The sequence below is a fragment of the Hyaloscypha bicolor genome (assembly GCF_002865645.1).
Source record: "Hyaloscypha bicolor E unplaced genomic scaffold K444scaffold_165, whole genome shotgun sequence".
NCBI classification, from domain to species: domain Eukaryota; kingdom Fungi; phylum Ascomycota; class Leotiomycetes; order Helotiales; family Hyaloscyphaceae; genus Hyaloscypha; species Hyaloscypha bicolor.
The window spans coordinates 1,233,875-1,258,534 of record NW_020194667.1 but is presented as its reverse complement, the minus strand read 5'-3'; the positions used below and the strand labels follow the sequence as shown (position 1 = coordinate 1,258,534).

Here is a 24,660-nt window from a genome sequence, read left to right as displayed (position 1 = left end):
GTCCCGCGTCGACGTGTCTCTTCGATCGTCCATCTCCGTCTCTCCAATCCGGTCGATGGCTCGAGATGTTCCTTGCTTGGAAGCGCCCGAACTCATCCACTCAGCAGCTGTCGTTGGCAATGCATGAATTGTGTTCCCGTCCGTGGGCCACTGTCCGGGCGAAGAGAGGCATGAGCATGGAGGTGCTGATTGGGCGTTGGCGCGACGAGGACGCGCTTCAACGCGAGTGAGTGCAGCACGCTAATGCGCAGCTGAAATAAGGGAGCAGAAACGACTCGACCATTCCTGACTTTGTCTCGGCCCAGAGCCTGCGTGTACCACTCCTTCTGCGCTGCACTCTTCCTTCTGAGGGCCCCGGACTGGAGGTGTGTGCTTGATATATCCGCCACTCCCCCAATTCTTGGTCCTTCTCTTGTTGTGCTCTATTTTTGCGGTGAAAGGCATCAACAAACAGTCTCCAGACAGACCAGCACCAGACGCGAGGCATTTACTTGTGGGACTCACTGACGACTGACGACTGTCGATAATCTTGCCTTCATTTGACCTGATTGAATTCTTGTTAATTGACGAGTGAGCTTGAGGTCGACGATTGTTGGAGAGGATTTGAGTTTCGGATCAATTCAATCCAAGAAGGCAGCGGAAGACATGGCTACACAAGTGGCAGCTGCGAGGCAGCCTTTTGCTCCATTAAATGGATCACGGCTTCAGAATCTCACGAGTCTCAAGAATCGGCAAAATGGTACGGCTAGACCTCCCCTTCTGCACACCCAGTACCCCACTACCTCCCTCGTCCCACCATTGCTGCTCAATCAACATCATGAATCTCACATCGTCTCCTATAGCATTGTCCGCTCTCTCTTCGCCCAGCAAACGCAAAGCTTCCGCCTTCGAGGCCGACAACGACAACTCGGAGAACATCGACCCTATTATCTTCCTCTCCCCAAAGCGGTCCAAGAACCCAGACGGAAGCTCCAAAGACCTCGTGAAACCGCAACACTTCTTCCTAACCAAAGCTCCTCCATCTCCCAATGAATTCTCGTCCCTCAAACCAGTTGCTTCTCCCCGGCGACCAATTCTACCCGCACGTTCACCAGCACCAAGACTCGATACCTCACGCTCAACACCTCTCTCCGCACCAGCAGGCCGCTCCCCAACACGAAAACGCATCGGCATTACCAATCGTAGAAAGACCGGTAGTCCCTTCACACGCGTCGATCCTCCCAAATTCACAGCCCCGTCCTCAGGCCTAGGATTCAGCATTGACGCCGCACTCTCCGGCACCATCCCCTCCTATACCCCCCGCGAACGCAATGCCACCGCTTCCTCATCCAAAGAGCACCCCATTCCCTTGCTGCATCAGCCAGAAGCTAAGGACTCCTGGTTCTTCGACATCCACGAAGACACTGAGGAGGAATTGGCGACAAACTTGATGGAGCACTCAACTTGTACTCTGGATATCTCTTCTGACGAGGAGAGTAGAGCGAGAGAGAGGGATTTCAGAGGCAAAGAGAACGTCCCTCCTCCTGATGACATCTCGCAGACTCGCACTTATCTCTCTTCTACCTCGAGTGTTGAGGCTGAGCTGTCGATGCATGATATCAAGGCGCGGATCAGGGCTAGCAGGAAGAAGAGAGAGGTGGACGAGGGCGCGTGCGATGTTGATCGTGCGCCACTCGGGGATTTAGCTGCCGAGGACTTCTATGCCGAGGGCTGTGATGGCGAGAGTGTGTTCTTGGTTCCTGCTGAGGCGGGCGAGGAGGAGGAACAGAGTGCTGATTGTCATGCGACGTTCGACTTCATCGCTGACCTTGAAGGCAAGGGAAAGGAGCTTGATATCGACACCCTCATGTCTCAAGATGGTCTTGCTCCTAAGGCTAAGCTGTTAGAGCCTATCGAGAAAGCGGAAGAGGGCTTTGAGCTGTGGGAGAGTGGTTCCGCGAAGGATGGAGAGTAGTCTTGCTTCTGTGCTGTATCCGTGTCTGTGGGATTGGCGTTGAGCTGAAAGGCACTGGCGTTTTCTGAGTGGAGTGGGGTTCTTGTATATCGTTGCCGGCGTTGGCTTGCTGGCTTGCTTCGTCTGGATATCGTATACTCGAGTGTGTCGTAATAAGTGCCCTCTCTGTACCCAACTTGTCCTCGACCTCCGATGATTAACCTACACTACTCCGTGACTTGGTCTTGTGTTATTGAGGAAAGCCCCTCCTCACCAATCCCTTCTTGATAATTCTGTCATGGGATGAGATCTTTTGGTTGATGGTGATCTTGAAGCAAGGAAAGGGAAATAGGGGGCCCAACCACAACCTCGCTTAAATGCCTATTTGAGTGTATGCCTCTTGGGGACATGCCTCCTTGACTATCTGCTTTTCAGCAACAGTTTCTGGAGTTTTCAAAGTGCTAGCTAGCCGTGCCCGAGATATCTCGGGCACGATTACACGGCCCCGGCCTTTTCCATCATCCAATGTCACCTCATCAAGCCACATATGCGCCTTCGACAAGCCGTCTCGCGATGTTCATGTTGTGTAATGTCGCTGAGTCAGCACCGAGTCGCCTGGCTATTTCGGAATCAACCGATGCTAAAATGAGCTCCCAACCATTGCCAAGTCATGGACCCTCTGTCCGCACTCTCTGTCGCTGCTAGCGTGGTTCAATTTGTGGATTTTGCCTTCAGAATATTGTCTGATGCACGTCAGCTGTACGAAGATGGCGAGCTTAGTGTTAATATACAGAGCAGCAGAGTCGCCTCCGAACTGGGGAGCTGGAGTAAGGACTTGCGCAGATCCATTCGTGAACAAAGTTCGACTTCTCTCAGCAACAACGAGCAAGAACTTGAAACATTGTGTAGAGATTGCGCTGCCCTTGCAGGTGACTTGAAGGCACGAGTGGAGAACCTCAAGCCTGCCGGGAAGGGGCGTCCTTGGGAAAGTGTTGGCCAAGCACTCAAGAGCATGTGGTCCAGGAAAGAGTTGAACGAGGTAGAAGCGAAGCTCTCCACATATCGAGATGCGATAAACTCACGTTTGCTTGGATCATTACGGTAAGTTTGAGAAGCCATACTTGGGCAGACGACCGTACTCATTTGCCTGGCCAGCGAACGTGTTGATCGCGTCCTGAAGGAGCAGTCCCTTCAAACTCTAGCTATCAACAAGAACACCGAAAAGCTGGTTGCCAGCGCTTTGCTTGATATACATGCTTCATTGGCGCGAAACATGCAAGAGCAAAGTGTCATTCTGCAAAGTCTGTCTGATCGAACACAAGCGCCGAAGATTTCCGACACCCAGGACCCAGTTACGTCTGGTATACTGAATCGATCCCGCGGTATCGCGAAAACCGATGAGGAGGCCGGAATCTTTCTCTCGATCCAATACGACGAAACCCAGCTACATAAGAGGATAGCTCACTCAATTACCGAAAGCTTGCGGTACGAAAAACTAGACGAACGGTATGAAACAGTCACTGAGGCCCACCAAAAGACCTTTGAGTGGATCTTGAAGCCGAGGCAGAATGACGACGGGGTTATTTGGAGCGATTTTGTCCAGTGGCTTCGGGAAGGCGACGATCTTTTCTGGATCACTGGTAAACCTGGATCTGGAAAAACGACACTGATGAAATTCATCTACGAGAACCCCGCGACCGAGGAGCACTTGCGCATTTGGTCGAAAGACACACCTCTGTCTGTTGCGGGATTTTTCTTTTGGTGGGCTGGCACTGAAAAGCAAAGATCTCAAGAAGGCCTTCTTCGCACGCTGCTGTACAGTCTGCTTCGACAAATGCCTGTTCTCGTCCCGTACGTGTTTCCATCGCAATGGGCAGGTCGGTACGCTTCCCTGACTGGGCTGAGGAAGGTCAACTACGTATGATTCCTCCCTTCTGGATCGAGATCGAAGTTGACGAAGTTCCTAGCTTGAGGTGCACCAACAATGGAGCCTCGGGGTTTTGACGAAAGGATTTCAGAGACTTATCACGCAACGTGAAATCCCAATGAAACTTTGTCTATTCATAGATGGGCTCGATGAGTACGAAGGACGCGAAACTGACATTGCCGACCTCTTCAAGGATGTTGTCCTTTCATCTCAGGTTAAGGTCTGTGTGAGCAGCCGCCCTCATGTAGCCTTCGAAACTGCCTTTAAAACCCGACCAAAACTCAGAATGCAAGACCTCACCCGCCAGGATATACATCTTTATATCACAGACCGTCTGGTCCACGATAAAATGATGGAGGAGTTGTCTCTCCAAGAACCTATTGCGTGCGCAAAGCTAGTCGAAGAAATCAGTGAGGCAGCTCTCGGCGTATTCTTATGGGTTGAGCTGGTGGTGAAATCTCTCCTCAATGGGCTCAGCAACAAAGATCGTATCGAGGACTTGCTGAGAAGATTGAAGGCTCTCCCTCGGGGCTTGGCCGCCTTCTACGAACATATAGTCATCAACATCGACAGCATATACCAAGAAGAAGCATCTCGCTTGTATCAGTTAATGGCGGTCACGCTGGAATGGCCGGACGATTGGACACCTGCACAACAACTTACATTAGTCTCAATGTACTTATCAACACACCAAGAGGAACTACAGGGTCGGGACTTCGCGGTCGCCTTCCGAGACAAATCCTTTGTGCTAGGTAAATGTAAGGAGACGGACGTCTTTCTGAGAACCCGTTGTGGTGGTTTGCTCGAGTTGCAATACGGACTCGGAAGTACCGAGATTGTACCAAGCTTGAAGGTGTCTTACATACACAGAACAGTCATGGAGTATCTTGAAGAGCGAGCTACTCGACGACAACTCTTAGATCGGACACGAGGAACAGGACAACAAACTTTCGACCCCAATCTTGCAATTCTCAAAGCTCTCTGCTTTCAATTCAGTCTGGAATCTTCTCTTCAGGATTGGTTTGGAACTCCCGTCGCGGCTCTCGTCATAACATATGCTCGAAGAGTGGACCAGAACAAGAATATACCGGAATCGGAATTGAAAAGCCTCTTCGACGACATCGGTCCCACCTTGGGATGGGAGTCGATGCTGCCCATCGCCGTTCAAGGATGCCTGACAAGATATCTCGGAGCAAAGCTTCAGGGGATTGACTTGGTCGCTGGAGCGCAAACTCAACGCCCTCTTCTCGACATCGCATTGGTTCCTACACCCGACTCGGAGCGTTTCATCCGCCCAGAAGTAGTCAAGCTCATTCTCTCATTTGGAGCAAAACCCAACCGGAAATTTGAAGGCCAAAGCCCATGGCAGAATGGCCTCTCATACCTCATCACCAACCATGGCCATTTAAGCTCAGCCATGATCCAGTTTTGGGCCGAGATTGTCATAGTCCTACTGGAAAATGGAGCAAATCCCCTGACCCAGTGCCACGGACCAGAAAAATTTGAGCAAAGAGGAAAGAGCAAGAAGAAAATAAGTGTAGGTAATTTATGGACTGCCGAGGAGGTGATTGGTCGAGTTTTCGGTGGCTCGGGAGAGCGCCCACGCCTTCTGGCGTTGTTGAAGGACAAGAGTAGGCCGGAAAAGAAAAGCAAGTGTCGTCAACAATAGTCTGGCTGCTAGGCTGCTGAAAACTAGCGAACATGCCCGCAGATACATACGTATGGTCTGTCTATCATGTACTTGAGTGGGAGTAACAAAGTGTTCCTTGTGCAGCTTGTCTTTTCATGGGGTTGATTATGGGGTTGATCATCTCCACCTCCCTCTCCATCACCCTAAGTTACCCCCTTAATGCCTCGGGTCCCAAGCGATTACTGTGGGAATTCCCTCTCGTCTACACCTGCTTGATATCTTGGAAGGATGTTTTTACAAGATGCCGTTTTTGCTAGGTAGGAAGAGGACAAGCCACGACCGCACTAATGTGCTTGTGTGACGGTGTTACATATCTGCGTTTTGGACAGAAGGGGGAGGTTGGGATAGGTCCTAGCAGCTGAAAAATGACCAAAATAGAGGGATAGCCTAGATCTATAGACGCAGCGTTATAAAGCACATGGAATTCATGAATTGGCTTCTGAGGCGCTAAGTTGTGCTCCGCTCCGTACTCTTTCTCTGTTTATTTTTCCTTAAGCGAGCTCTCTTGTCAATAACATCAAAATGGTTATTGAAAAACAAAGAATCGGTCAAGGAAGGAACAACTCAAGGACCTCGGGGATCCCTTAGAAATCCCGGCGAACGGAGTTTTGAAGTCGTTTCATACCCAGAGTCGTGTACTGAGGTAGGTTTCCGTCGCTCCCTTCAGAGTCGTATGCTGAGATGGGTTGTTGTCGGTCTACACTTACGAGTTAGCTGGGTTTTCGTGTGTGGCTGTTAGCCACTCGTCCAGACCTATCGATCCCACTTTAAGTTTAAAGCATAAGTATCCACGCTGGTCTACACTGAGCCCCCTTCTCAAAGCTTGTTGTGCCAAAAACTCGCTTGTTTGAGTATATTAGGGTAGGTCCGATTCGGAGCGATTCAAGTGTTTGTGATGTGGGAGGCACTCCCCTCGTGTGCTTTTCGTGTTAACTGCTTATTTGCATGTCTGCCTGTATGCGATGAGCAAAAGTTTATGATCACAGATATTGATTTGTGGGGCACGAATAGGCATGCGTATAATCTTAGTCAAGATCTCCTGTCCTGTATTCATTCTACAGATACAAATAATACAGAAACGAAATCATGCCTTTTCAGGTCAACGCAAAACAGCTCTAATCCAAAGGAAACGACAATTCCAAGCCAAATGACCAGATCAACCTTCTGTAATGGCCTTCCCAATGAGAATGTAAATAAAAATCAGGCTCAGACTCCCTGAAACAAGACCAACGCAAGCTCCATATCCAAAATGCGCACACCATCAAGCCCTCTAATACCCATACTCTGACCGCCGCGTCCTCCCATTCCGCATCGCCCCATGCCCACCCCCAAGCAAAAATTCGTATCGATCCTTCTTTCCCTTCTTGAACAACCCTCCAGGCGTGGTTCTCGAGAAACCCAAGCGAATATTGGGCATTTGCTGTTGGTTATAAAATGATGCTTCATCTTCATCTTCGTCTCGGTGGCGACGACTTCCTACTCGATTATACGGCGTACAGTAGATGGGGTATCTGCAAATTGGCGCCGGAGAATTGAAAGGAGAGTTGTTGAGCTCATCCAGAGGGATGGTACGGATAGACTGTTGACCTTGCTGCTGAATCATGTAGATGTTCCCGCGTGGGTCAAGGCCAGGGATATTGCTATTAACGTTGCTGCCGTTGCCTCCGAAGTCAGGATCTCCGGTCTTGGTCTGCTTCAGCTTATGGACAGTCTCGTCAATCAAGTTTGCTTTCTTTTCGAGCTTCGCGACTTTGCTCTCAACCACTTCCATTCGGTCGCGCATATCGGGAATTGCTGAAGTCAAAAGGTTTTGAATATCACCAAGGCGTTTATCTCTCTCGTCCCGCTCCTTCCTGTAGTCCTTAACACCCATTTTGTTCTTATCAAGCTCTCCAAGTCGAGTATTCGTGGTGGTTTTCCATTTGTCGAGTTCTTGCTGCCAATACAAGCTTTTCTTTTGGGTCGACGCAAAACTCTTCAACTCGGCATCTATTCTAGTCTGCCAATCCACAAACTCGCCGCTCTTCCATTTTTTGAGCTTGGTCAATGCATCATCTGTTGTAGTCTTCCATGGCGCAAACTCTTTTTCCTTCCAAGTTTTGAGCTCGTTTAAGTCAGTATCTGCTGACTTCTTCCAAACTACGAGCGCTTCAACTCGATCGTCGCTCTTATTCCAGCCGAAAACCATTCTGAGGGAAACCTCTGGATTGAAACCTGTCGAGTTGTGATGGTAGGGCTTCTGACAACAGGAATGTAGGAAGAATAGTAACGTTGAACGACGGGTTTGTGTAAAATAGTTGCAAGAGATATAGTTGACTGTCCAGAATGACTGAAGTTGGAACTATGTTCCATGAAAGCCACTTGACTATGACTGAGCTGCACAAACATGCATCCTGAATGATTCTAGAGAAAAAGTAGACTGTAAACGAACCCAAAAATACTTCCTCACAAAAGACGGAATATCATAATGCATAGCTTGCTTCCTTCATCATTATGACTGACATGATGATGGGAGAAGACAAGCACTGTACTTTCACACCATCTTCGAGTGGGTGCTTCTATGTAGGCCACCTGTATAGTACAATATTCTACACCCCTCCCGTATGCATCTCATGATATTCCTAATGGCTTCAGGACCTTCTCCCTAGCAACTCTCGCTGCAACATCTCCTCCCTTTTGCAATGCTATTGCTCCGATAATGGCGTACGTGGTATGGGCTAAAATTAATTCTAAACCGGAGTGGTTGAGATGGTGTAGCTGTTCATTGTCAGTACTGGTTTTCAACATGCAAACTGAAATTCTTACATCTCTCGGTGTCCATCGGATAATTTCCTGCATGCCGTTCGCCTTCGCGAGTCCAGCAAGCCTCGTCTTCGACAAAACTTCGGCAAGCGGTACGTCGGACAAGTTTGCTAAGCCTTCCAACGCAGGATGTGTAAAAGGTGTGCGATCATCGGATGTATCAGGTAATGGCTGGGTTTTCGTTGCCGTTGGTGAGTGTAGTAATGTCAGATTTGTCTGAAGATTCAGGATTCGTCGCCCTAGGGTCACTTCTTAGCTCTTGCTCACAATACTGTCAACCTGGCTCCTTACCAAAAAATGCCAATCGATCATTGAAACCCCTTCGCCCCTGATCGAAACTCTTATGTGTAATTGCCAGCCATTTGACCTCCTCTGTGAGCATCTGGTCTCCTCCTCGTCCCAAGAACTTGATGTAGAACTGATCTAACAGCTCTGGATCACTGTTGCATTTCCACTGCGCGGCTGGATTTTTTATCCTCCATCGATATGGTGCCTTCATTTGCTCTGGGGTATATGACCATCTCGGTCGCTCCGCGTTGTCGCTCTCGTACTGTACATCTGGTCTGGCTGGAGATGCCGAAAATTGTCTGATCGAAGAAGCTCGGGCATTCGTCGCTCCGGCGCATTCGCAGGTCGGCCTTGCTCGTCTTGTGAGCGCCTGAAGCGTTCTTCCTGTCGATTTTGAAGCCATTGTCGCCCGCCCCTTCTAGAATTCGTTTTGGGAAGCTCCGGAGTCGAGATGTTGATGTTCTCGTCAATATAAATTCATTTGAAGCTAAACCACTTTAGGCGAGCTGCACCGAGCGCGTCCCTCTTCGCGTCAACGACATCTCCCATCTCAACTCACATCTTGTTGAACATGAGCTCAATATTCTGGTATGTTATTTGATCATGGCCGCTCACGAGAAGCCGGACGCCGAAACATCGATTGCTTCGCCAACATTGATACAACACCTTGCTACCGTGCTCCCCAAAAGTGTTAGCTTCAAGATATACCACCTCTCTACCCCACCAACAAGGACATCCGCGCTCTATTTTCCGCCTCCCGGAACTCGACCCGATCGAACGTACTGCGAAAGTCACTTTCTCACAGCTTCTATCTGTACGCCAGCGAAGGACAATGCATCAGAGACGGTAGAAGTACTGGTTTTTGCGGTCGAGATTCTGATTTACTCAACGGCATATGACAGCACGTTCTTTGTCTCCAAGGCAGACTCGACAGGCTACTTGCGTCTTCTGGGCTTGGCCAAGGGAACGCCCTCTCCTATCAGAGACATCACTGCTACGTTCCTTCGCCATCTTGTCGAACAGCACCAGCGACAGAATATTCGAAGTGTCATCTCCCTGTTCGCCCGCGCCCAAGACCAATATCTCTTTCCTGGAAGCGTCGAATATAGTGGGAAACACGTTCTAGATGACCGAGGGCTTGTCCGCTGGTGGTGTCGGGTTCTGGACCCACTGATTGAGCAGTCAACCACTACGACAGCTGCGGACCCGTCACAATGGGAGTCTGTCAAGGGATACTTGACTATTCCTGGTCTCGACTCTCACGAAACACTGTCCTATATCCCTAAGAACGCAGGCTCAAATCAGCCATGGCAGATAGGGCACCCATTGAAGGAGATCTCAAGACATTCGGATGATGTACCTCCCCGGTGTCTTATCCCTCACTATCCTGATGATCCAAAAGCAAGATTCTTGGATGAATTAGACGACGAAGTAACGAAGAGCCGAAATACAAATGGCCAATGGAAGAGTGTGAGATCAATCGATCAATTCTGGGATATGATGGCCTTCCGACAAGAATGTTCCGCTGGCAGACTAGTGGGGTTCATATGGATTGTCTTCACTCCCAAAACTCTGCATCAACCTACCGAGTCTGCGCTTGGATATAGCCAGAGCACCCTTTTCTCGAACGATAGTCAGACTTGGGACTCCAGCTTCAGTCAACCTACCATACCAGAATACTCTGGCCTGCCTGTCACACCAGCGACCTCCTTCAATGCTTCTAGCCAGGTCCAACCAATGACTTCACCTTTCAAACGGTATATAGATGACGCTCCTTCAGCGTCACAGCAATCAACAAAGTCCTCCAAACCCCCCACACCAGTCAAGAAGAAGAAAAAGCTCACGGGGCCCATCATTCCCCGGCAACCTCGCATCAAAACCGAAAACAAAAACTACCTTCTTGACCGACCAGAAACAAGTCCTTACTACGTGTGGCATCCCGAGAGTAGAGGACAGATCATTGTGGACGAGTCGAGCTATAAACGAGTCACCGAGCTGCTTCTTCGTCTCGACTTTGCCAACCTGGATCTTGCAACTTCAAGTTCCAACCGCTGGATTAACGAAGTTCGCTCTGGAGCCCGGGGCAGCATGAGCGAGGCATGGGGCCAAGCTGTCACCGGAACAAAGGTCGTGGAAGTACGTACACAGGCTGCTGCTGCCGGTGTGAATACATTAACGATGGGCTTGGTGAGGAAGAAGAGAAAGGGGGGGCCAGAGGAGTCGAAAGAGCCACCCGCTTCTTTCGCACTTGACACCGCGCCACCCGAGGTCAATGTTCTGTCTTCAGGGATGATTCGAAAGAAAGTAAAATCATGATGTGCGTATGGCGTTTGGATCAGGGAATCTGGCATGGAAAAAGGTGATGAAATGGAATGCTTTTCCTGGATCTGGAGCTGGGGTTTTAACGGCGCTCTACATGATATTCCAAATACCCAGGATAATGAAATTATTAAGGAGAATTCGCTTATTCCGCTCTCTCTCTCTCTCTCTCTCTCTCTCTCTCATGCTGCTCTCGATCAATTTATGGCCTGAATGATGAAGTCGTATTTTCCATTGCGGTTTTACATCTGCAAGTTGATGCATACTGGGCCCTTTTTAAACGAAGAGAGGATCGACCAGATCAACTATCTCCTCGTCATCGCGAACTTCATCAACCTCAATTAGGAATATATAGCAGTTCATCCGCAAATCCAAGACTTCAAGGCGAAAGGGCAACAGCAGGTCTTTCGGCTTTATTCTTTGCTTCACTTGGTGTTCGGAATCACGCTCTCGTTCCCGCCTGCCTTACTCGACCCCAACCTCGCTCCCCCTTTCTGCGCAAACCAGTCCAGAAATTGGAACATACTAGCTTTAGGATATCGTTCCAGTGATGTCTGGTTGAGATACTGCATCCCAAACTTGACACTGCTCCCAGCAAACCATTCGAAGTTGTCGTAGATCGCCCATCCAAAGGCGCCAGTCACATTGACACCTTCACATCATCAGCATTGCTCAAAATTGACTCCAAAGAGGGGGGGTTACCATCTTCAACCTTCGCAGCAAGAATATTATCCAAAAACCCCTGATAATAATCCGCTCTCCTCAAATCCCACAGTATCGCCGGGAGACTCTTCTGCTGTCCCTCAAACGGCTCCGCGAACCCAAACTCACTTACCACAATATCAGGAATTGTTGGAAACAGCTCCTTCGTAATCGTGTTCAAGAATTTTCGTATTGCAACAGGCGTACTCCACAACCAATTAACGCCGTTGTCAGCAGCTGGACCGAGAGGGAAGCCATCAGCGCCTACACTGCTACTCCCAGCACACTCCGGATATCCTGGAGCGGAAGAATTGGCAGCGCATGCAGCGGAGCCGCCGTCGATGCCGTAGCCAATGTAGCCTGTGTACCCGTCGATGGCATAGAAGTCGCACGATCCTTTAATCATGTCTTTTTCCGCCTGCGTGAAAGTAGGGAGCATGGAGCCGAGCGTTGCTTTCAGCATTGGAGAGTAATCGCCATCGCGCCAGCAGCCGCCGAACCAGCCTAGTATGAACTCATATTGTCGAGCTACGGCGTCGATATCGGCCGCGGATGCTGTGTTATTTGGTTCGTAGTAATTCCCTGAGTTCTTGAAGGTTATTCGTCCTTTTCCTTTGAAAACTTCGTGGTCTAGGTAATGGGGTTAGCATTGCTAGATTAAGAATGTTTCTGGAGAGGACATTGTCTCAGAAGAAAGTCATGAAACAGTCTGAAATAGGAAAAGGTTTCTCCCCCAACACCTACACCATTTTGAGACTTTGGCGTGAGCGAGGATGGTGAAGTGGCTGCAGGCGATGCGAGCTTTCAGCCCACCGGTGATTCCGTGGTAGGCCGGGTAGAGCCCTTTGGCGTTGCCGGCGTGGTAGACGCTGTATTGCCAGTTGCAGTATTGGGGTTCGTTGAAGGTGTACCAGATTGGAACGTACTGGTCGTAACGACTGATCACGAACGTTGCGTAGTTGAAGAAGTCGTCCACGATTCGGGAATCTGTCCAGGCGCCGTACGAGTTGAAGAGAGCGAGTGGGGTATCTGGGTATGTTCAGCGGAGCGGGCCATCAAGGAGGCGTGGGATAGTGATAGTTACCCCAGTGGAACAGGGTCACTGCTGGCTTGATTCCGAGTGCAACCATGCTAGCAATCACATCGTCGTAATGTGCCACTCCTTCCTCATTCACTGGGCCATTTCCAAAAGGGAAGAATCTGGGCCTGTGTCAAGTCAGCCTTCTTTCATGGTATTGGGATTCTGGTATTCCTGCCATGAAAATGACGGCGAGAAATATGGAACCCCCAAATTCGCAAGGCGTGCGAAATCCTGCTTATAAAGGTAATAATGGCTAGCCACCACATCCCCGGTAGAATTATCTGCAACAACTCCATAATCTCTATGAGCAATCAAGTCCCAAATTGACGGTCCCTTCCCTTCGTCTTTTGCTGCTCCCTCAACTTGGTAGGCACTGGATGCCAAACCCCAGATGAAGTTGCCTGGCAATTGGGCGGAATTGAGATCAGTGTCGTATGTCGGAATCTATTCACCATCAAAAGTGCTCAGGAGTGTAATAACGGATATTTACCTGTGGGTGTAAAGATCCGGGTCGGGGATATGTTGAGGGTTCTGGAGTTGGAGAGACTGTGGTTGTGATAGGTCCAATTGCAATTTTGCCTACTTGGTTCCATAGCATGGCCAGCTCTTCATTACTGTAGTTGTACTGCAATGCAGTTGTCGCGGCGGAAACATTGTAGACTTTTGTAGCATATCCTGAAGGAGGCGGAAACGTCACCGAAGGTATCGACGAGCTCGAATTCCAATTCGTGTTACCCAGAGCAGTCGCTGCTAACGAAAACAGCCAGCCCCCATTGATAATAAATCTTCTAGATACTACCATGGTTCAGAGCAATTGGACTGCAGCAGATCTCCGCGTCGACGAAGCAACGCAAATTGGGGGGACGGAAAGTTTATATCTTCTCTAGACTGATGGATCCAAGGGTCTTCGTGATATCATGTTGCATGTCCCCGCACTCTCTGGGTAAAACCACATAAGGAAATGATTCGACAGAACGTAGGAGTGTAATGTAAAGTACAAGGGTATAAGGAAACGCATGTACGAGGATAATGGAATAGCACTTGCTCACAGTAACCGTAGTGACAGAGGCAGTGTCATCTTCGGAACTGCAGGCTCCGAAGCACCGAAGATGGCACGAACCGCAGAGAAGACTTGAAGTTTATGTAGCACCGGAATATCGCCGTTACAGTAAGCTTACGGAGAAACTCAGAACATTGGAGGGAGTGCTGGGTAATATACTTAGGATGCTTGGAAGTTTCGCAGAGAGGACCACATCAACCCCGCACTCACCCCTGTTCGTCTATGTGAAATCTCGTCCCTGGCCCTGTTCACGGCAGCGATGGCCGGGGAGCCGCGGGTGATGCTACCACATAATGGCTAGGGATAAGGCCAAGTCCAGAGGAACAGCATATCTTATGTGAGGAGTCTCTTCCACTTGAAACCTTTCCCCAGGACCCCCAGGTTTCGAGCCATGGCCGTTCGGCGTCTTCCGACTTGAAGCTCAGCCGCAGAACAGAGTGTGGGAGCTAGATGGCGCCATAAAAGAAGGGTTCGATACCAGTATGGCAGAAGGAGATTAGAAATTGTACTTAGCTTTTCATTGAATCGTTACCCATTCGTACCTTCCACAAGTTACCACTGGTGGTCGTGAAAGCGATCTGGCCATACTACTAAAGTAGCGACTTGGCCACCACCACATTGGTGTTCCTCGCTAAGCTTATGCACGGATCAGCTAACCGGAAGTACCTCCTATACAAATCTACTATGTAAAATACTTGGCCAAGTCGCTAGTATGGCCAGATCGCTTTCACGAACCACCACTGGTAACTTGTGGAAGGTACGAATGGGTAATACCTCAAACTTTTAGAAAGAAAATTACCATATTATCTGGGTTATAAGCCCACCCTATGAGATTAGACTCGCCCTTAATAGGCTCTGGTACGGCGGCGAAGGCGAGGTCGGGCCTTATACTAGGCTATAAGCTAGCCGAACGAGGAATTAAAATTCTATCATTGACGGTAACTTATTCTAGCTAATATTATTAAGTAAGGAAGCTATTTACTCTTAGATAACTTATTAATAGCATACAGTAGCCTTGGAGAAGTATATAAAGTACTATAGAGTACTTGCGAGGCATTATAAGGAGGGAGCAAATTGCTGGGTCACCCGCATTAGCCGAACACGTGCAAGGCCCACTCGGCTTCCCCTGCCACTTGACCTCTTCCCGTCAATCCCCGGCCCAGACCCCAGCCATCCCCGACCCTCCACCCCCCACCCCCCACCCGAGCGAGATCTGTGAGCTTCCTCTGACTCGGGCTGGGTGCGTTGAGCCCTCCACTCGAGTCGCTGACAAATAAGAGAGACTTTTCCGACGCCGGCTAAATCCTCACGAGATGGGGAGAGAAGGCTGGGCCTGGCTGCCAGCGGCTGGCCTTTTCACGGTCTTGGAGGTCCACGAGTCCCACGACTCGTGAAGCTTCCAATCACCAGTAATGTGGAGACGAGAAGCCATGCATCTCACAGTCTCACTGGGATTCTCGCGGGGTGAGCGCCATCAAACCAACTTTTCGCCGGCCACATGGCCAACCCCAGATGCCCCTTGTCTGGAATTGTCGAGGTGCCCGCGCTGAGTAGCGAATAACACCCCCCGGCTCCAGACGATCTCAGAGTCTAACGGATGAAAATTTTACCACTAAGGCGGGGAACTGATCGGGTGCAGAGCGTCACCCTCACCGTTGGGGTCTGCTCTGCTGAGCCGAGACTCGAGGTGGAAGATGCTTTATCTCTCTCATCCCCAGGTCATCATAAAAGCGTGATACCCCAACTTCTAAAAGATCGACAAGTGTCAGAGAGTCCTAAACCCTTGATTGTGCTTCTCTCTTTGCATTCATTGAAACCACGTCAAAGAAGCCAAGATGGGTCATTTCACCAAGGTCGAAGATAGGCCTACCCCGAAGTGTGTCTACAATTGGCGAGTCTATGGCCTCGCTGCTATGGCAGGATCTGCTGCTATCATGATCGGTAAGGCCTGTTCTCGTCTCGACTTGTTACTGTCCCTAGGGAGCCGGGCTCCTCAAGTTCATAATGCTAACATCCTTGCAGGCTATGACAGCGCCTTCATTGGAACTACAATTGCCCTTCCTTCGTTCAAGGCAGAGTTCAAAATGACTCACCTGTCCTCCTCCGCAATTAACCTTCTGAGCGCCAACATTGTCTCCTGCTATCAAGCCGGTGCATTCTTTGGAGCTATCTTCGCCTACCTTGCAGCATTCTTCTTGGGCCGCACATCGGGCCTGGCTGTCTTCTCTGCCATTTTCACTCTTGGCGCAGGCCTTATGTTGGGAGCAAATGGTGAGAGGGGATTGGGTCTCATCTATGCTGGTCGTGTCCTTGCCGGTAAGTTTTGCCTACTCGCCAGCATAGTTTGTGCTGACCTCTCCAGGGCTCGGAGTTGGAGGAGCAAGCAACCTGGCTCCTATCTACATCGCAGAGATCTCTCCACCTGCCATTCGTGGACGACTTGTCTGCATGTTCGAACTTGGATGGCAAATTGGTGGCTTGGTTGGCTTCTGGATCAACTACGGAATCTCTTTACACGTTCCAAAAATGTGGATCGTGCCCTTCGCAGTCCAACTCATTCCATCGGGCATCTTGTTCATTGGTAGCTTCTGGCTTCGCGAATCGCCGAGATGGCTGATGTCCAAGGGGCGGAGAGAGCTTGCGGTGAAGAACCTGTGTTGGATGCGAGAACTCCATGAGGACGACATCTACATCAAAGAAGAGATGTATGCCATTGAGACAGATATTGAGCGCCAAATGGCAGGCGGCGGCATGGGTTTCTGGCAACCATTCAAACTTCTTGCTTCCAATCGACACATCCAATGGCGATTCTTCCTCGGGGGATCTCTCTTCTTCTGGCAAAACGCTTCTGGAATCAACGCCATCAACTACTACTCCCCAACGGTTTTCAAGAGTATTGGAATTACTGGACTCAACACCTCACTCTTCACTACTGGTCTGTTCGGTGTTGTCAAGACCGTTTTCACTATCATCTATCTCGTCTTCCTCATTGATCAGTACGGACGAAGGAGACTGTTGATGATCGGTGCGGCCGGTGGCAGTCTCTGCCTGTGGTATGTGGGGGCGTACATTGCAATCGCCAAACCTGCGCTGCATCCGACGCAGTCACTGCCACCCTCGGGGATCTCGGCCGTCTTTTTCTTTTACCTTTGGACTGTGAGTAGCTGATCCACGTTTACAATTGATTCTTCTAACATTTTCTAGGCATTCTACTCCCCAACATGGAACCCAACACCCTGGGTTTACAACTCAGAGATGTTCGACCAAAACGTCCGCACACTAGCTCAAGCATTCGCAGCCATGAACAATTGTAAGTGTTGAAAGATATTCTGTCTAATATTTGAGCAATTGCTAACTTCTCTCGTAGGGTTCTGGAATTTCATGGTCAGCCGCTTCACGCCACAAATGTTCGCTACCATGGGCTACGGAGTGTACTTCTTCTTCGCCGCTCTGATGATCTGCTCCGTCGTCTTCGTGTACTTCCTCATGCCTGAGACAAAGAACATCCCATTGGAAGGCATCGATCGTCTCTTCGACCGACGCCTGAAGGCGAGGGAGGCACACAGCATCGTCTGGAAGGAATTGGCCGAGGAGGAAGAGGCTCTACGCATCGGGCTCACATCTGGCAGCATCGAGAAGGATACAGCTACTGCGCAAATCGAGAATGTCGAGCAGAAGGTTTAATTGTACCGAGATATCTTTATGAGCATGTTTCAGATATATGGTCAAAGCAGACTGCTGCGGACAAATGTACTTGACTAGATGGTGCTATGGAGGTCTTCCATGGCCACACCATTTGAAACGAAATATATTATTATGAGCTTTGATCTATCAACTACTAATATGATGAAAAGAAAGGGTTATTCGAGAAATATACTGATTTAATCCCGTCTTCCATTTTACTCCAGAGCATTCCACATCTGAGAAGACGCAAAGACGCAAATCTCGATGGCTTACATGTCCTTCCAAAATCATTTGGAGTTGTGTCAACTATCAGAAACTGTGCGAGCCAGCCACCGCCTCCTGGTAGTTGTTCCTTCACATGTATCCATTGAGGTAAGGATGCTGAGATTGTTGGGACCGGGAGATGACGGATAGCAGAGAGAACCAAGCTCCAACATACGCAACGTGAACGACGGCGCTGGCCAGGACGACTCACAATGGAAATTGTGGATGGCTCGGATGGCTAACAAGCTCAAGTCGAGTCTGGTCCCCCAATGGGGCAGACTGCGGGCCAATCTGGGGCTCCGCGTCGATTTCGGCGGAGTGTCTCCCATCTGCTCAACCTTTATCCGCCCAATACATCCAGCAACGGCCACCTCAACTCCTCACAATCCAAATCCAGCCATCGGCCATGAATACATTCCCCATCTAGAATTCGTGTAGATCATAAAATGAAACGACCACGAGATTGATCCCTCGAGGTCGAGATTAACGACAGATCCTTCCTTCTCAGAACATATGCATGACCGTACTAATGACATAACGCCAAAAGCTAGCCATTTACACCGTCGTTGCCACTTTGGGGATCTAGCAGCGTGATGGGTTGATGCTCATGTCGAGAGAAGAAATCTGGACGTCGAAAATTTGAATTCGGGTTCGAGATCACGTGCTCAAGAGATTAGCGCGGTTTTCAATGGGAGGGAAATGATTGGACAATGAGACTGGTGCGATTGATGACTTGCCGAGGGCCGGGTTCATCAGAGCATCATCGTCCACGACATCGAGAGCCTCTGGTTTGCACTTCACCATTGTTCTCTGTCGACGAGAGACACACTCCAAACACTCACGATGTTGGCCCAACGAGCAACCCAGCAATCGCTGCGCCAGCGTAAGTCTCCCCTCTCAATTGGCACCATACCACCTCTCTCCCCATAGCCTGCATCGGATAGCTAAAAGCCTCCCAGTCGCAGCCAGCAACCCCTCAATGGCCTCACAGATGGTATTCAAGAGTTTTGCCGTCGGATCATCACTGCAGACCCGGTACGTTTTCCGATTCTGCCCAAAGCCTCAACTCGGGGCCTCGAACGACATGAACTGACGTCCTCCCAGACCCGTAGCAACTCAAAAGATGACCCCTGCCGACAGCTACCAAATCCTCGTCGCGCAACGAAAGAACCGCCCTACCTCGCCCCATCTCACCATCTACAAGCCGCAAATGACCTGGATCCCGTCAGCACTGAACCGCGTCACAGGCTCGGTACTGTCCGGCGGATTCTACGTTTTTGGGGCGGCGTACTTGGTGAGCCCGTTGTTTGGATGGCATCTGGATAGTGCCAGTATGGCGGCGGCGTTTGGCAGTCTGCCCGTAGCTGCTAAGGTGGCGACGAAGTTTGCGGTCGCGATGCCGTTTACGTTTCATAGCTTCAACGGACTGAGGCATTTAAGTTGGGATTTGGGGAAAACGTTTCAGAATAAGACAGTTATCACGACGGGATATGTTATGTTGGGGGTTAGTACTGCGAGTGCGTTGTGGTTGGCGTTGTTTGCTTGAGGGGAGAGTGGGAGAGCTGTGGATGGGAGGAAAGATTGGGACCAAGGAGGGCATACATGGAAACCTGTGTGAAGAATACAAATGACGATTGCGTTGCCAATTCAGCACTTTCTACTGCGACTATTCTGTGTCCTACGAGTCAAATAACAAACGAATTGAAGGGAATTTGGGTGAAGTCTGGAACAACTCATGCCACGAAGGTTGGATTACTGCAATTCCTAAAGTCAACACCCTGAAGACTATGACAGCCCTAACTTCTAAGCTCCTATGTCTTGGAGCCCCTAAATATTCTTTCCCATCATTAAATCATCAAATTATCTGTCATAACCTCCCTGCCGCCTCCCACACTTCACTTCGGCACCTCCCCCGGGACCTCAACCTCAAACGTAGCAAACTGCGCCATGATACTCCTCTGCTTCTCCTGCATGCTCTCCCCGCCCTTCATAGCCTCCGCCAACATCCTCAAATAATCCACATAATACGCCGGCGTAAACGTGTTAAAGAACTCCGCCTCCTCGTCAAACGGGTTGCTGAACGTATGAATCGCTTTCGTCGGTACGATTACGTAGTCCCCGGCTTTGCTGTCCACGATCCCTTTGTCGGTCGTGAAGCGGATTCGGCCTTTGGTGACGAGGAAGGTTTCGTCGTGCATCCTGTGCCAGTGGAGGATTGGACCGGGCGTTTTGCCAGGAATGGTCAGGGACATACTGCCGATGCGGTTGTCCGTGTTGCGGCCGTCCTCGAGGATGCGAACTGTGGGTTAAAGTATTAGTATTTCCAGTTTGCAAAATGTGCGGAGCCAAGTGGTGTAGAAAGAGGGTCGTTGGCGTTATGTGAGGGGTGCTGGACGAAGGGAGGTATTTGAAGGCTGGAAACAATTGCGAGGATTCAAGGAACTCGATTATTCTTACTTGTAACAGGTCCCATCTTGATAACCTCCCCCTTCTCAGACTCGACGAGAGTTATATCTGGCATTGTTGTTGATAAAGAGGGGAGAGCTTAGAGAGCTGAAAGGAATCAAGTGTGTGACCTGACGATGTATTGTAGACCGGAACTGAAGTTGGGGAGGACCAGAGATTGAAATTGAAACGATCTGTGTCAAGGTCTTAATTAGCGATGGTCGTGTCAACGGACGAAGTTCTTACAAGTGCTTTGGCTAAATCACGCACTTGTTGTATGCCGGAGCTGAAAGTTCGCATCGCATGGCCAAATTCGGAAGGCGGGGTCAGCCGGTGGGATCTATCCCCTGCAGCAACACAATAATTGCTCCCATCTACTCATGAGGGCCTGCACTGCAATTTAGAACGGACAAAGGGTGTCTCTCGACTAGAGTTCAAAGAGAACATTTCACTACAAATTTGCTCACGGTGATCAGATAGTTTAGTTGATTGACTAGTCGAAACCCTTTTCATATTCCAGGCTTGCTTGAATCATTAATTCCAGAACACGGCTTCTTATTCTGAGTTATGAGACTTGTGAATAAAGGGAGAGAGTTGTGGCGCTGTGTGTGGAACCAGGAAGGAAGAAGGAAAGAAAGGTGAAATCAACTCGAAGTTCGAATGCCCTTCGTTTTGGTAAGACCAGTGAATCAAAGACCGACACTTTAAAGGGATGGATAAATATTAATCCCTACTCTGCCGTTATTGCTTCCCCCGATCCTTGGGCCTGCGCCGGATGGAAATGTTCTATCCACGACTGGGAGTTTCCCTCACTTGACGTGCAAATATTTCAGGGGGCTTCTCTCCATTCATATGATTCAGAAACGCCAGGGGAAATGGTATGTCGCTCAGAAAGAGGGCATTTCTTACTGGAATAGTTAATGCATCAACTCATAGGATGATAAAGCGCACCCCTGGTTCGCAGATGAAGGAATTGATACATGATGCTAGCTATACTCTAACTCTTGTCAGCTATCCAAAGCTCGTGAGTTTAGCGGGGAGACTAGACTCTTACCTTATCGTTGGAAGAAAACTTTTCGTGGGTGAGATGTCTCTATGTCCCTGCTATCAATGAAAACGCTCACACAGAGTTGCAAGAGGATCTTCCTCCCAACCACTCAGTTGCTGCCCCTCAATTGCTCACTGATGTTCCTCTGCTGCTCCTCTGTAAGATACAAGCTGAGCATGAAATGAGTCCCATCCCTCGATAATCGCTCAAGTTCCGACTCGCCTTGCGGAACCTCCGCCAGAGCAAGTCTTGAGAGTCCACAGAACTCAGTGCCATACCACAACGGTTGCCCAGCTGCGTCGGTTCCTTGTGTGCCACCTCGAACCCAGGACTGATTGCAACCGGTAAGCATTGGGCTGAATGCATTGCTGATAGCCTCCGGAACATGCAAAACATCCTCCAACACCAAAGTGTGTGTGCTCTGGTCCTGGGGGCTGTGCTTGACTTCCAATTCTACCGTTCCGATGCCAATAGCCAGACTGCCTCCGACATTTGCGTTGATTGGATAATACTCCTTGAACCAAGATCGATCCTTGGCGTAGTGACTGCCCATCACGATTATCCAGTCATAGCAGCGTTGTGAAGGCGGGGTTATCTGCTCCTGCTGCTTACGATGTTCCTTGACGTCCCTGAAGTGTTCTCCAATTTCGCCCATGGTGTCAATAGATAAAGGGTACGGATGGTTAAGGTTTGGTTGAGCCGGTCTTGTGATGAATAAGTCCAGTTGTCTTTGGTAGCGAAGCTTGTGTGAGTTGGAGGCAATATTCCGTGATCACACAACTGACTAAAGTCAGTTCTGTGGTAATGATACTTCGAAAAGGAAACGAGAGATCCCTTTCCCATTGAGCATTTTACATCTGTTTGCTCCATACGCGGTTGACAAGAAGGGTATGGATCGACATTCTCGTGGTCTGACAAGTGGGTTAATGATTCGTTTTTCCGCCACGAAGTAGCTCGACCGGCTTAGTTTGCTAATAGAGAGCTGCTGAAGGACTAGAGAGTCACACCTCTTTTCGATGTTTGTTAACGGAAGGCGAGATTGAAATTATTCAAACAGCGGAGGTCCGGGACGTGGCGTTAGCGGTGAGAGGGGCTGTAGCTACCCCTGTCGCCCCTTCGCCCTTAACTGAGCTAGTTTTGGAACCTGCCATTTTCTTTTGCTAGAATCGTCTGTATCAAGGATTTGATGTGAAAAACAGGGTATTGTACATGTGAGATAAGTAAGGGGTTGACCCTTTCCTCCTTTCCAATGGTTCCACCTGCAAAATAGCAAAGATCGAAGAGACCTGACGCCAAGGTAGACCGGCAAGCACGAATCATTCCACAAATCGGGTTATCACTCCTGGAATGGAGATTATGGTGGCAAAAAGGACCCAAAGAAGACAGCTACCTTTGTTAACGGATCCACATTGTTCCCCTGCCCCAGGAAGAGACGCCCCGGATCCTGCTCTCGTCTCCCTTTGAATCAAATCCTGGATGGGGGAACTTTTACCGTATCCTCATCTTCCGTTGCGTCTAGAGAAGCACCGCCATCCCTCTGGACCATCACCATGTTTTGATCCTCAATCTTGTCTCTCTCTTCTTCGTTCACAACCAGGCTCAGCGAGAAGGGCAACTTCCTTTTCACCTTTGCTTTCTCGATTTGTGAATCTCCTTCCGGATTGTTCACTATCACCAGTCGCGGCAACCCAAAGAAGTTCCTCGCATGCCACGAGGAATGCCCGCTCCCATCCGTTCCTTCAACAGTATCAGTGGCAGACCACATCTGCTGGCCATCTATCAAACCCGGGTTGAACCCGTTGCAGATAGCACTCGGAGTGTGCAAGACATCATCCAGAACCAATGTGTATGGCGTTCCATCCTTCCGCTCAACCTGTAGCTCAATCATTCCAATCCCAATCACTCGAGTCAACCCAACCTTTGCCTTTATTCGATGATATTCTTTGAAAGAGGATCGATTCTTTGCGTAGTGGTAGTCGCCCCCAACGATGATCCAATCCCAACAGCGGCGGCGTCGAGGGGGGGGATTCGATTTCCCTTCCAGCTTCTTCTGCTTCTGTTGCTTGCGATGTTCTTTCAAATCTCTGTAGTGGTCTCCGATTTCGCCCATTCTGCCTGCAGGTGGAGTGTGAGCGTCGTTCAGCAAGCTCCTCCGGGCCGTGGGATTTCGTCGGTTCGCTGACCGGTCTTGTGAGGTTGGTCCTAAAATCGGGATATATTGCACAGGATCTCCGCTCTAAGGAAGAAAGGAAAAAAGTCAGGGTGTTGAACTGATGTTCGGTGATGGCTTGAGGCAATATGCAGACCCATGAGGAGATGCATCTCGAGCTTCCCGGTGTGGGGTGCCGTAGTGCATATGCGGGGTAGCTATTGTGCCTTGCAACAGCCTCAAAGGGTTTCTTCTTACTTACCAGGATCTGATCTTCAGGAGTTATATATATCAGATACACATTGATCTTTGGGTCTTCGATGAAGGATACAGAACTTCAGAAGTCCGCTCTAGCCTCGTAATTTTGAAATCGGGGCAAGGACAGGGGTCTTCTGGTGAGACCAGAACCTGACTAATCAGCCCCTACCTAATCGTAAAGAACTCATTTGCATCCAGGACTGTCGTTTCGTTGTGAATTGAGGCCCAAGTGAGTAAGTTGTTGCCACTGGGAAGTGTAGCATAGGTTTGGGCAGATATTTTGACGCATATCTCGAGTTCCTTCTGTGAATTGCATGCGTTTTCCATCCAAAAGCCGCTTTAACGCTGCCAGCCTAGTAAGTAAAAGTCATTTCCAGCTGGTACTGTTCCCTTCCTTCATTGTAATTCAGTATCCCCCCTAAACACCTATTGTGGGCCTTTAAGTAACGTCACCCTGAAATATCGTTTATTCCTAAATTAGGAAATATCAGGTGCTTCTGAGAGTCTCCATTGGCCACAGACCCTTAAGGTAGCCAGTGCAGATGTGGTATTACTTAAGAACCCACAATAAGTATTTAGGGGAGGGTAGTAGTAGATCGCATGCAAATTCAATCATAGGCATCCCAGATTAATGCATACAACAGTAGTAGCTGATAGAGCACACGGGTCCTTCCGCTGTCGCTTCTCCACGTCAAGTGCTGGACCGAAATTGTACTTTTCCTTGGACCATCTTTGGATCAGATTTCGGTTGTTTGATGAGACCTTTCCTAAAGATTCTTTTGGGTCGTCGCAAACCAGTAAAGAATGTTAGAACAGAAAGATCTTCAATTGTGGAAATAAATCCAATTATTTGAATCGATATCTCTCAGATTCGACCTTCTCCGATGTTCCTCTCATGCAGTCTAGGAGTTCATATTGCAATAGGGAAAAGCAGCATTCGTATCAAGCATAGTTCGCCGCCACGAAAGTCAGACTCTAATCTCATCTTTGTCGCTTCCATTTTAGTCACT

General features: G+C 49.4%; 11 protein-coding genes across 11 annotated transcripts; 5 read left to right on the top strand and 6 right to left on the bottom strand.

Moving 5' to 3' along the window:
* Window positions 1-645: 645 nt before the first annotated feature.
* On the top strand, window positions 646-1,954 carry K444DRAFT_647033 (uncharacterized protein; the record flags this gene model as incomplete). The annotated part of the gene is made up of 2 exons (XM_024885280.1): window positions 646-739; window positions 843-1,954. The coding sequence occupies 2 exons, from the start codon at window positions 646-648 to the stop codon at window positions 1,952-1,954; spliced, it is 1,206 nt and encodes a 401-aa protein (XP_024729831.1).
* A 513-nt stretch (window positions 1,955-2,467) lies between these two features.
* Window positions 2,468-5,529, top strand: K444DRAFT_600257 (uncharacterized protein; the record flags this gene model as incomplete). The annotated part of the gene is made up of 4 exons (XM_024878612.1): window positions 2,468-3,034; window positions 3,089-3,842; window positions 3,901-4,984; window positions 5,087-5,529. The coding sequence occupies exons 1-4, from the start codon at window positions 2,604-2,606 to the stop codon at window positions 5,527-5,529; spliced, it is 2,712 nt and encodes a 903-aa protein (XP_024729830.1). The 5' UTR covers window positions 2,468-2,603.
* A 798-nt stretch (window positions 5,530-6,327) lies between these two features.
* On the bottom strand, window positions 6,328-7,993 carry K444DRAFT_194219 (uncharacterized protein). Its single transcript, XM_024870954.1, has one exon. The coding sequence runs from the start codon at window positions 7,736-7,738 to the stop codon at window positions 6,821-6,823; it is 918 nt and encodes a 305-aa protein (XP_024729829.1). The 5' UTR covers window positions 7,739-7,993; the 3' UTR covers window positions 6,328-6,820.
* Window positions 7,994-8,160: 167 nt separating this feature from the next.
* K444DRAFT_542246 (uncharacterized protein) lies at window positions 8,161-9,043 on the bottom strand (the record flags this gene model as incomplete). The annotated part of the gene is made up of 3 exons (XM_024875866.1): window positions 8,161-8,307; window positions 8,356-8,591; window positions 8,644-9,043. The coding sequence occupies 3 exons, from the start codon at window positions 9,041-9,043 to the stop codon at window positions 8,161-8,163; spliced, it is 783 nt and encodes a 260-aa protein (XP_024729828.1).
* A 200-nt stretch (window positions 9,044-9,243) lies between these two features.
* On the top strand, window positions 9,244-10,956 carry K444DRAFT_542177 (uncharacterized protein; the record flags this gene model as incomplete). Its single annotated transcript, XM_024875855.1, has 2 exons — window positions 9,244-10,297; window positions 10,406-10,956. 2 exons carry the CDS (start codon window positions 9,244-9,246, stop codon window positions 10,954-10,956), a joined length of 1,605 nt encoding a protein of 534 aa, XP_024729827.1.
* A 428-nt stretch (window positions 10,957-11,384) lies between these two features.
* On the bottom strand, window positions 11,385-13,544 carry K444DRAFT_647030 (glycoside hydrolase family 1 protein; the record flags this gene model as incomplete). Its single annotated transcript, XM_024885279.1, has 6 exons — window positions 11,385-11,611; window positions 11,662-12,291; window positions 12,406-12,690; window positions 12,746-12,867; window positions 12,918-13,186; window positions 13,233-13,544. 6 exons carry the CDS (start codon window positions 13,542-13,544, stop codon window positions 11,385-11,387), a joined length of 1,845 nt encoding a protein of 614 aa, XP_024729826.1.
* A 2,093-nt stretch (window positions 13,545-15,637) lies between these two features.
* Window positions 15,638-17,486, top strand: K444DRAFT_542082 (putative quinate permease; the record flags this gene model as incomplete). Its single annotated transcript, XM_024875849.1, has 5 exons — window positions 15,638-15,743; window positions 15,825-16,118; window positions 16,165-16,958; window positions 17,007-17,112; window positions 17,170-17,486. 5 exons carry the CDS (start codon window positions 15,638-15,640, stop codon window positions 17,484-17,486), a joined length of 1,617 nt encoding a protein of 538 aa, XP_024729825.1.
* Window positions 17,487-18,593: 1,107 nt separating this feature from the next.
* K444DRAFT_542849 (succinate dehydrogenase cytochrome b560 subunit) lies at window positions 18,594-19,296 on the top strand (the record flags this gene model as incomplete). Its single annotated transcript, XM_024875911.1, has 3 exons — window positions 18,594-18,633; window positions 18,710-18,785; window positions 18,855-19,296. The coding sequence occupies 3 exons, from the start codon at window positions 18,594-18,596 to the stop codon at window positions 19,294-19,296; spliced, it is 558 nt and encodes a 185-aa protein (XP_024729824.1).
* Window positions 19,297-19,645: 349 nt separating this feature from the next.
* On the bottom strand, window positions 19,646-20,271 carry K444DRAFT_635849 (RmlC-like cupin; the record flags this gene model as incomplete). The annotated part of the gene is made up of 2 exons (XM_024883923.1): window positions 19,646-20,049; window positions 20,208-20,271. 2 exons carry the CDS (start codon window positions 20,269-20,271, stop codon window positions 19,646-19,648), a joined length of 468 nt encoding a protein of 155 aa, XP_024729823.1.
* A 659-nt stretch (window positions 20,272-20,930) lies between these two features.
* On the bottom strand, window positions 20,931-22,272 carry K444DRAFT_668534 (uncharacterized protein). The gene is made up of 2 exons (XM_024887418.1): window positions 21,250-22,272; window positions 20,931-21,192 (listed from the first exon to the last, which is right to left on the bottom strand). Exon 1 carries the CDS (start codon window positions 21,896-21,898, stop codon window positions 21,353-21,355), a length of 546 nt encoding a protein of 181 aa, XP_024729822.1. The 5' UTR covers window positions 21,899-22,272; the 3' UTR covers window positions 20,931-21,192; window positions 21,250-21,352.
* A 27-nt stretch (window positions 22,273-22,299) lies between these two features.
* K444DRAFT_619609 (uncharacterized protein) lies at window positions 22,300-23,714 on the bottom strand. The gene has a single exon (XM_024881547.1). It carries the CDS (start codon window positions 23,351-23,353, stop codon window positions 22,709-22,711), a length of 645 nt encoding a protein of 214 aa, XP_024729821.1. The 5' UTR covers window positions 23,354-23,714; the 3' UTR covers window positions 22,300-22,708.
* Between the last annotated feature and the right edge of the window lie 946 nt (window positions 23,715-24,660).

What these genes read in the sequence shown, in the direction of transcription:
- K444DRAFT_668534 (XM_024887418.1), bottom strand. Translation starts at nt 21,898, where the DNA reads ATGGGCGAAATTGGAGAACACTTCAGGGACGTCAAGGAACATCGTAAG.
- K444DRAFT_194219 (XM_024870954.1), bottom strand. Translation starts at nt 7,738, where the DNA reads ATGGTTTTCGGCTGGAATAAGAGCGACGATCGAGTTGAAGCGCTCGTA.
- K444DRAFT_619609 (XM_024881547.1), bottom strand. Translation starts at nt 23,353, where the DNA reads ATGGGCGAAATCGGAGACCACTACAGAGATTTGAAAGAACATCGCAAG.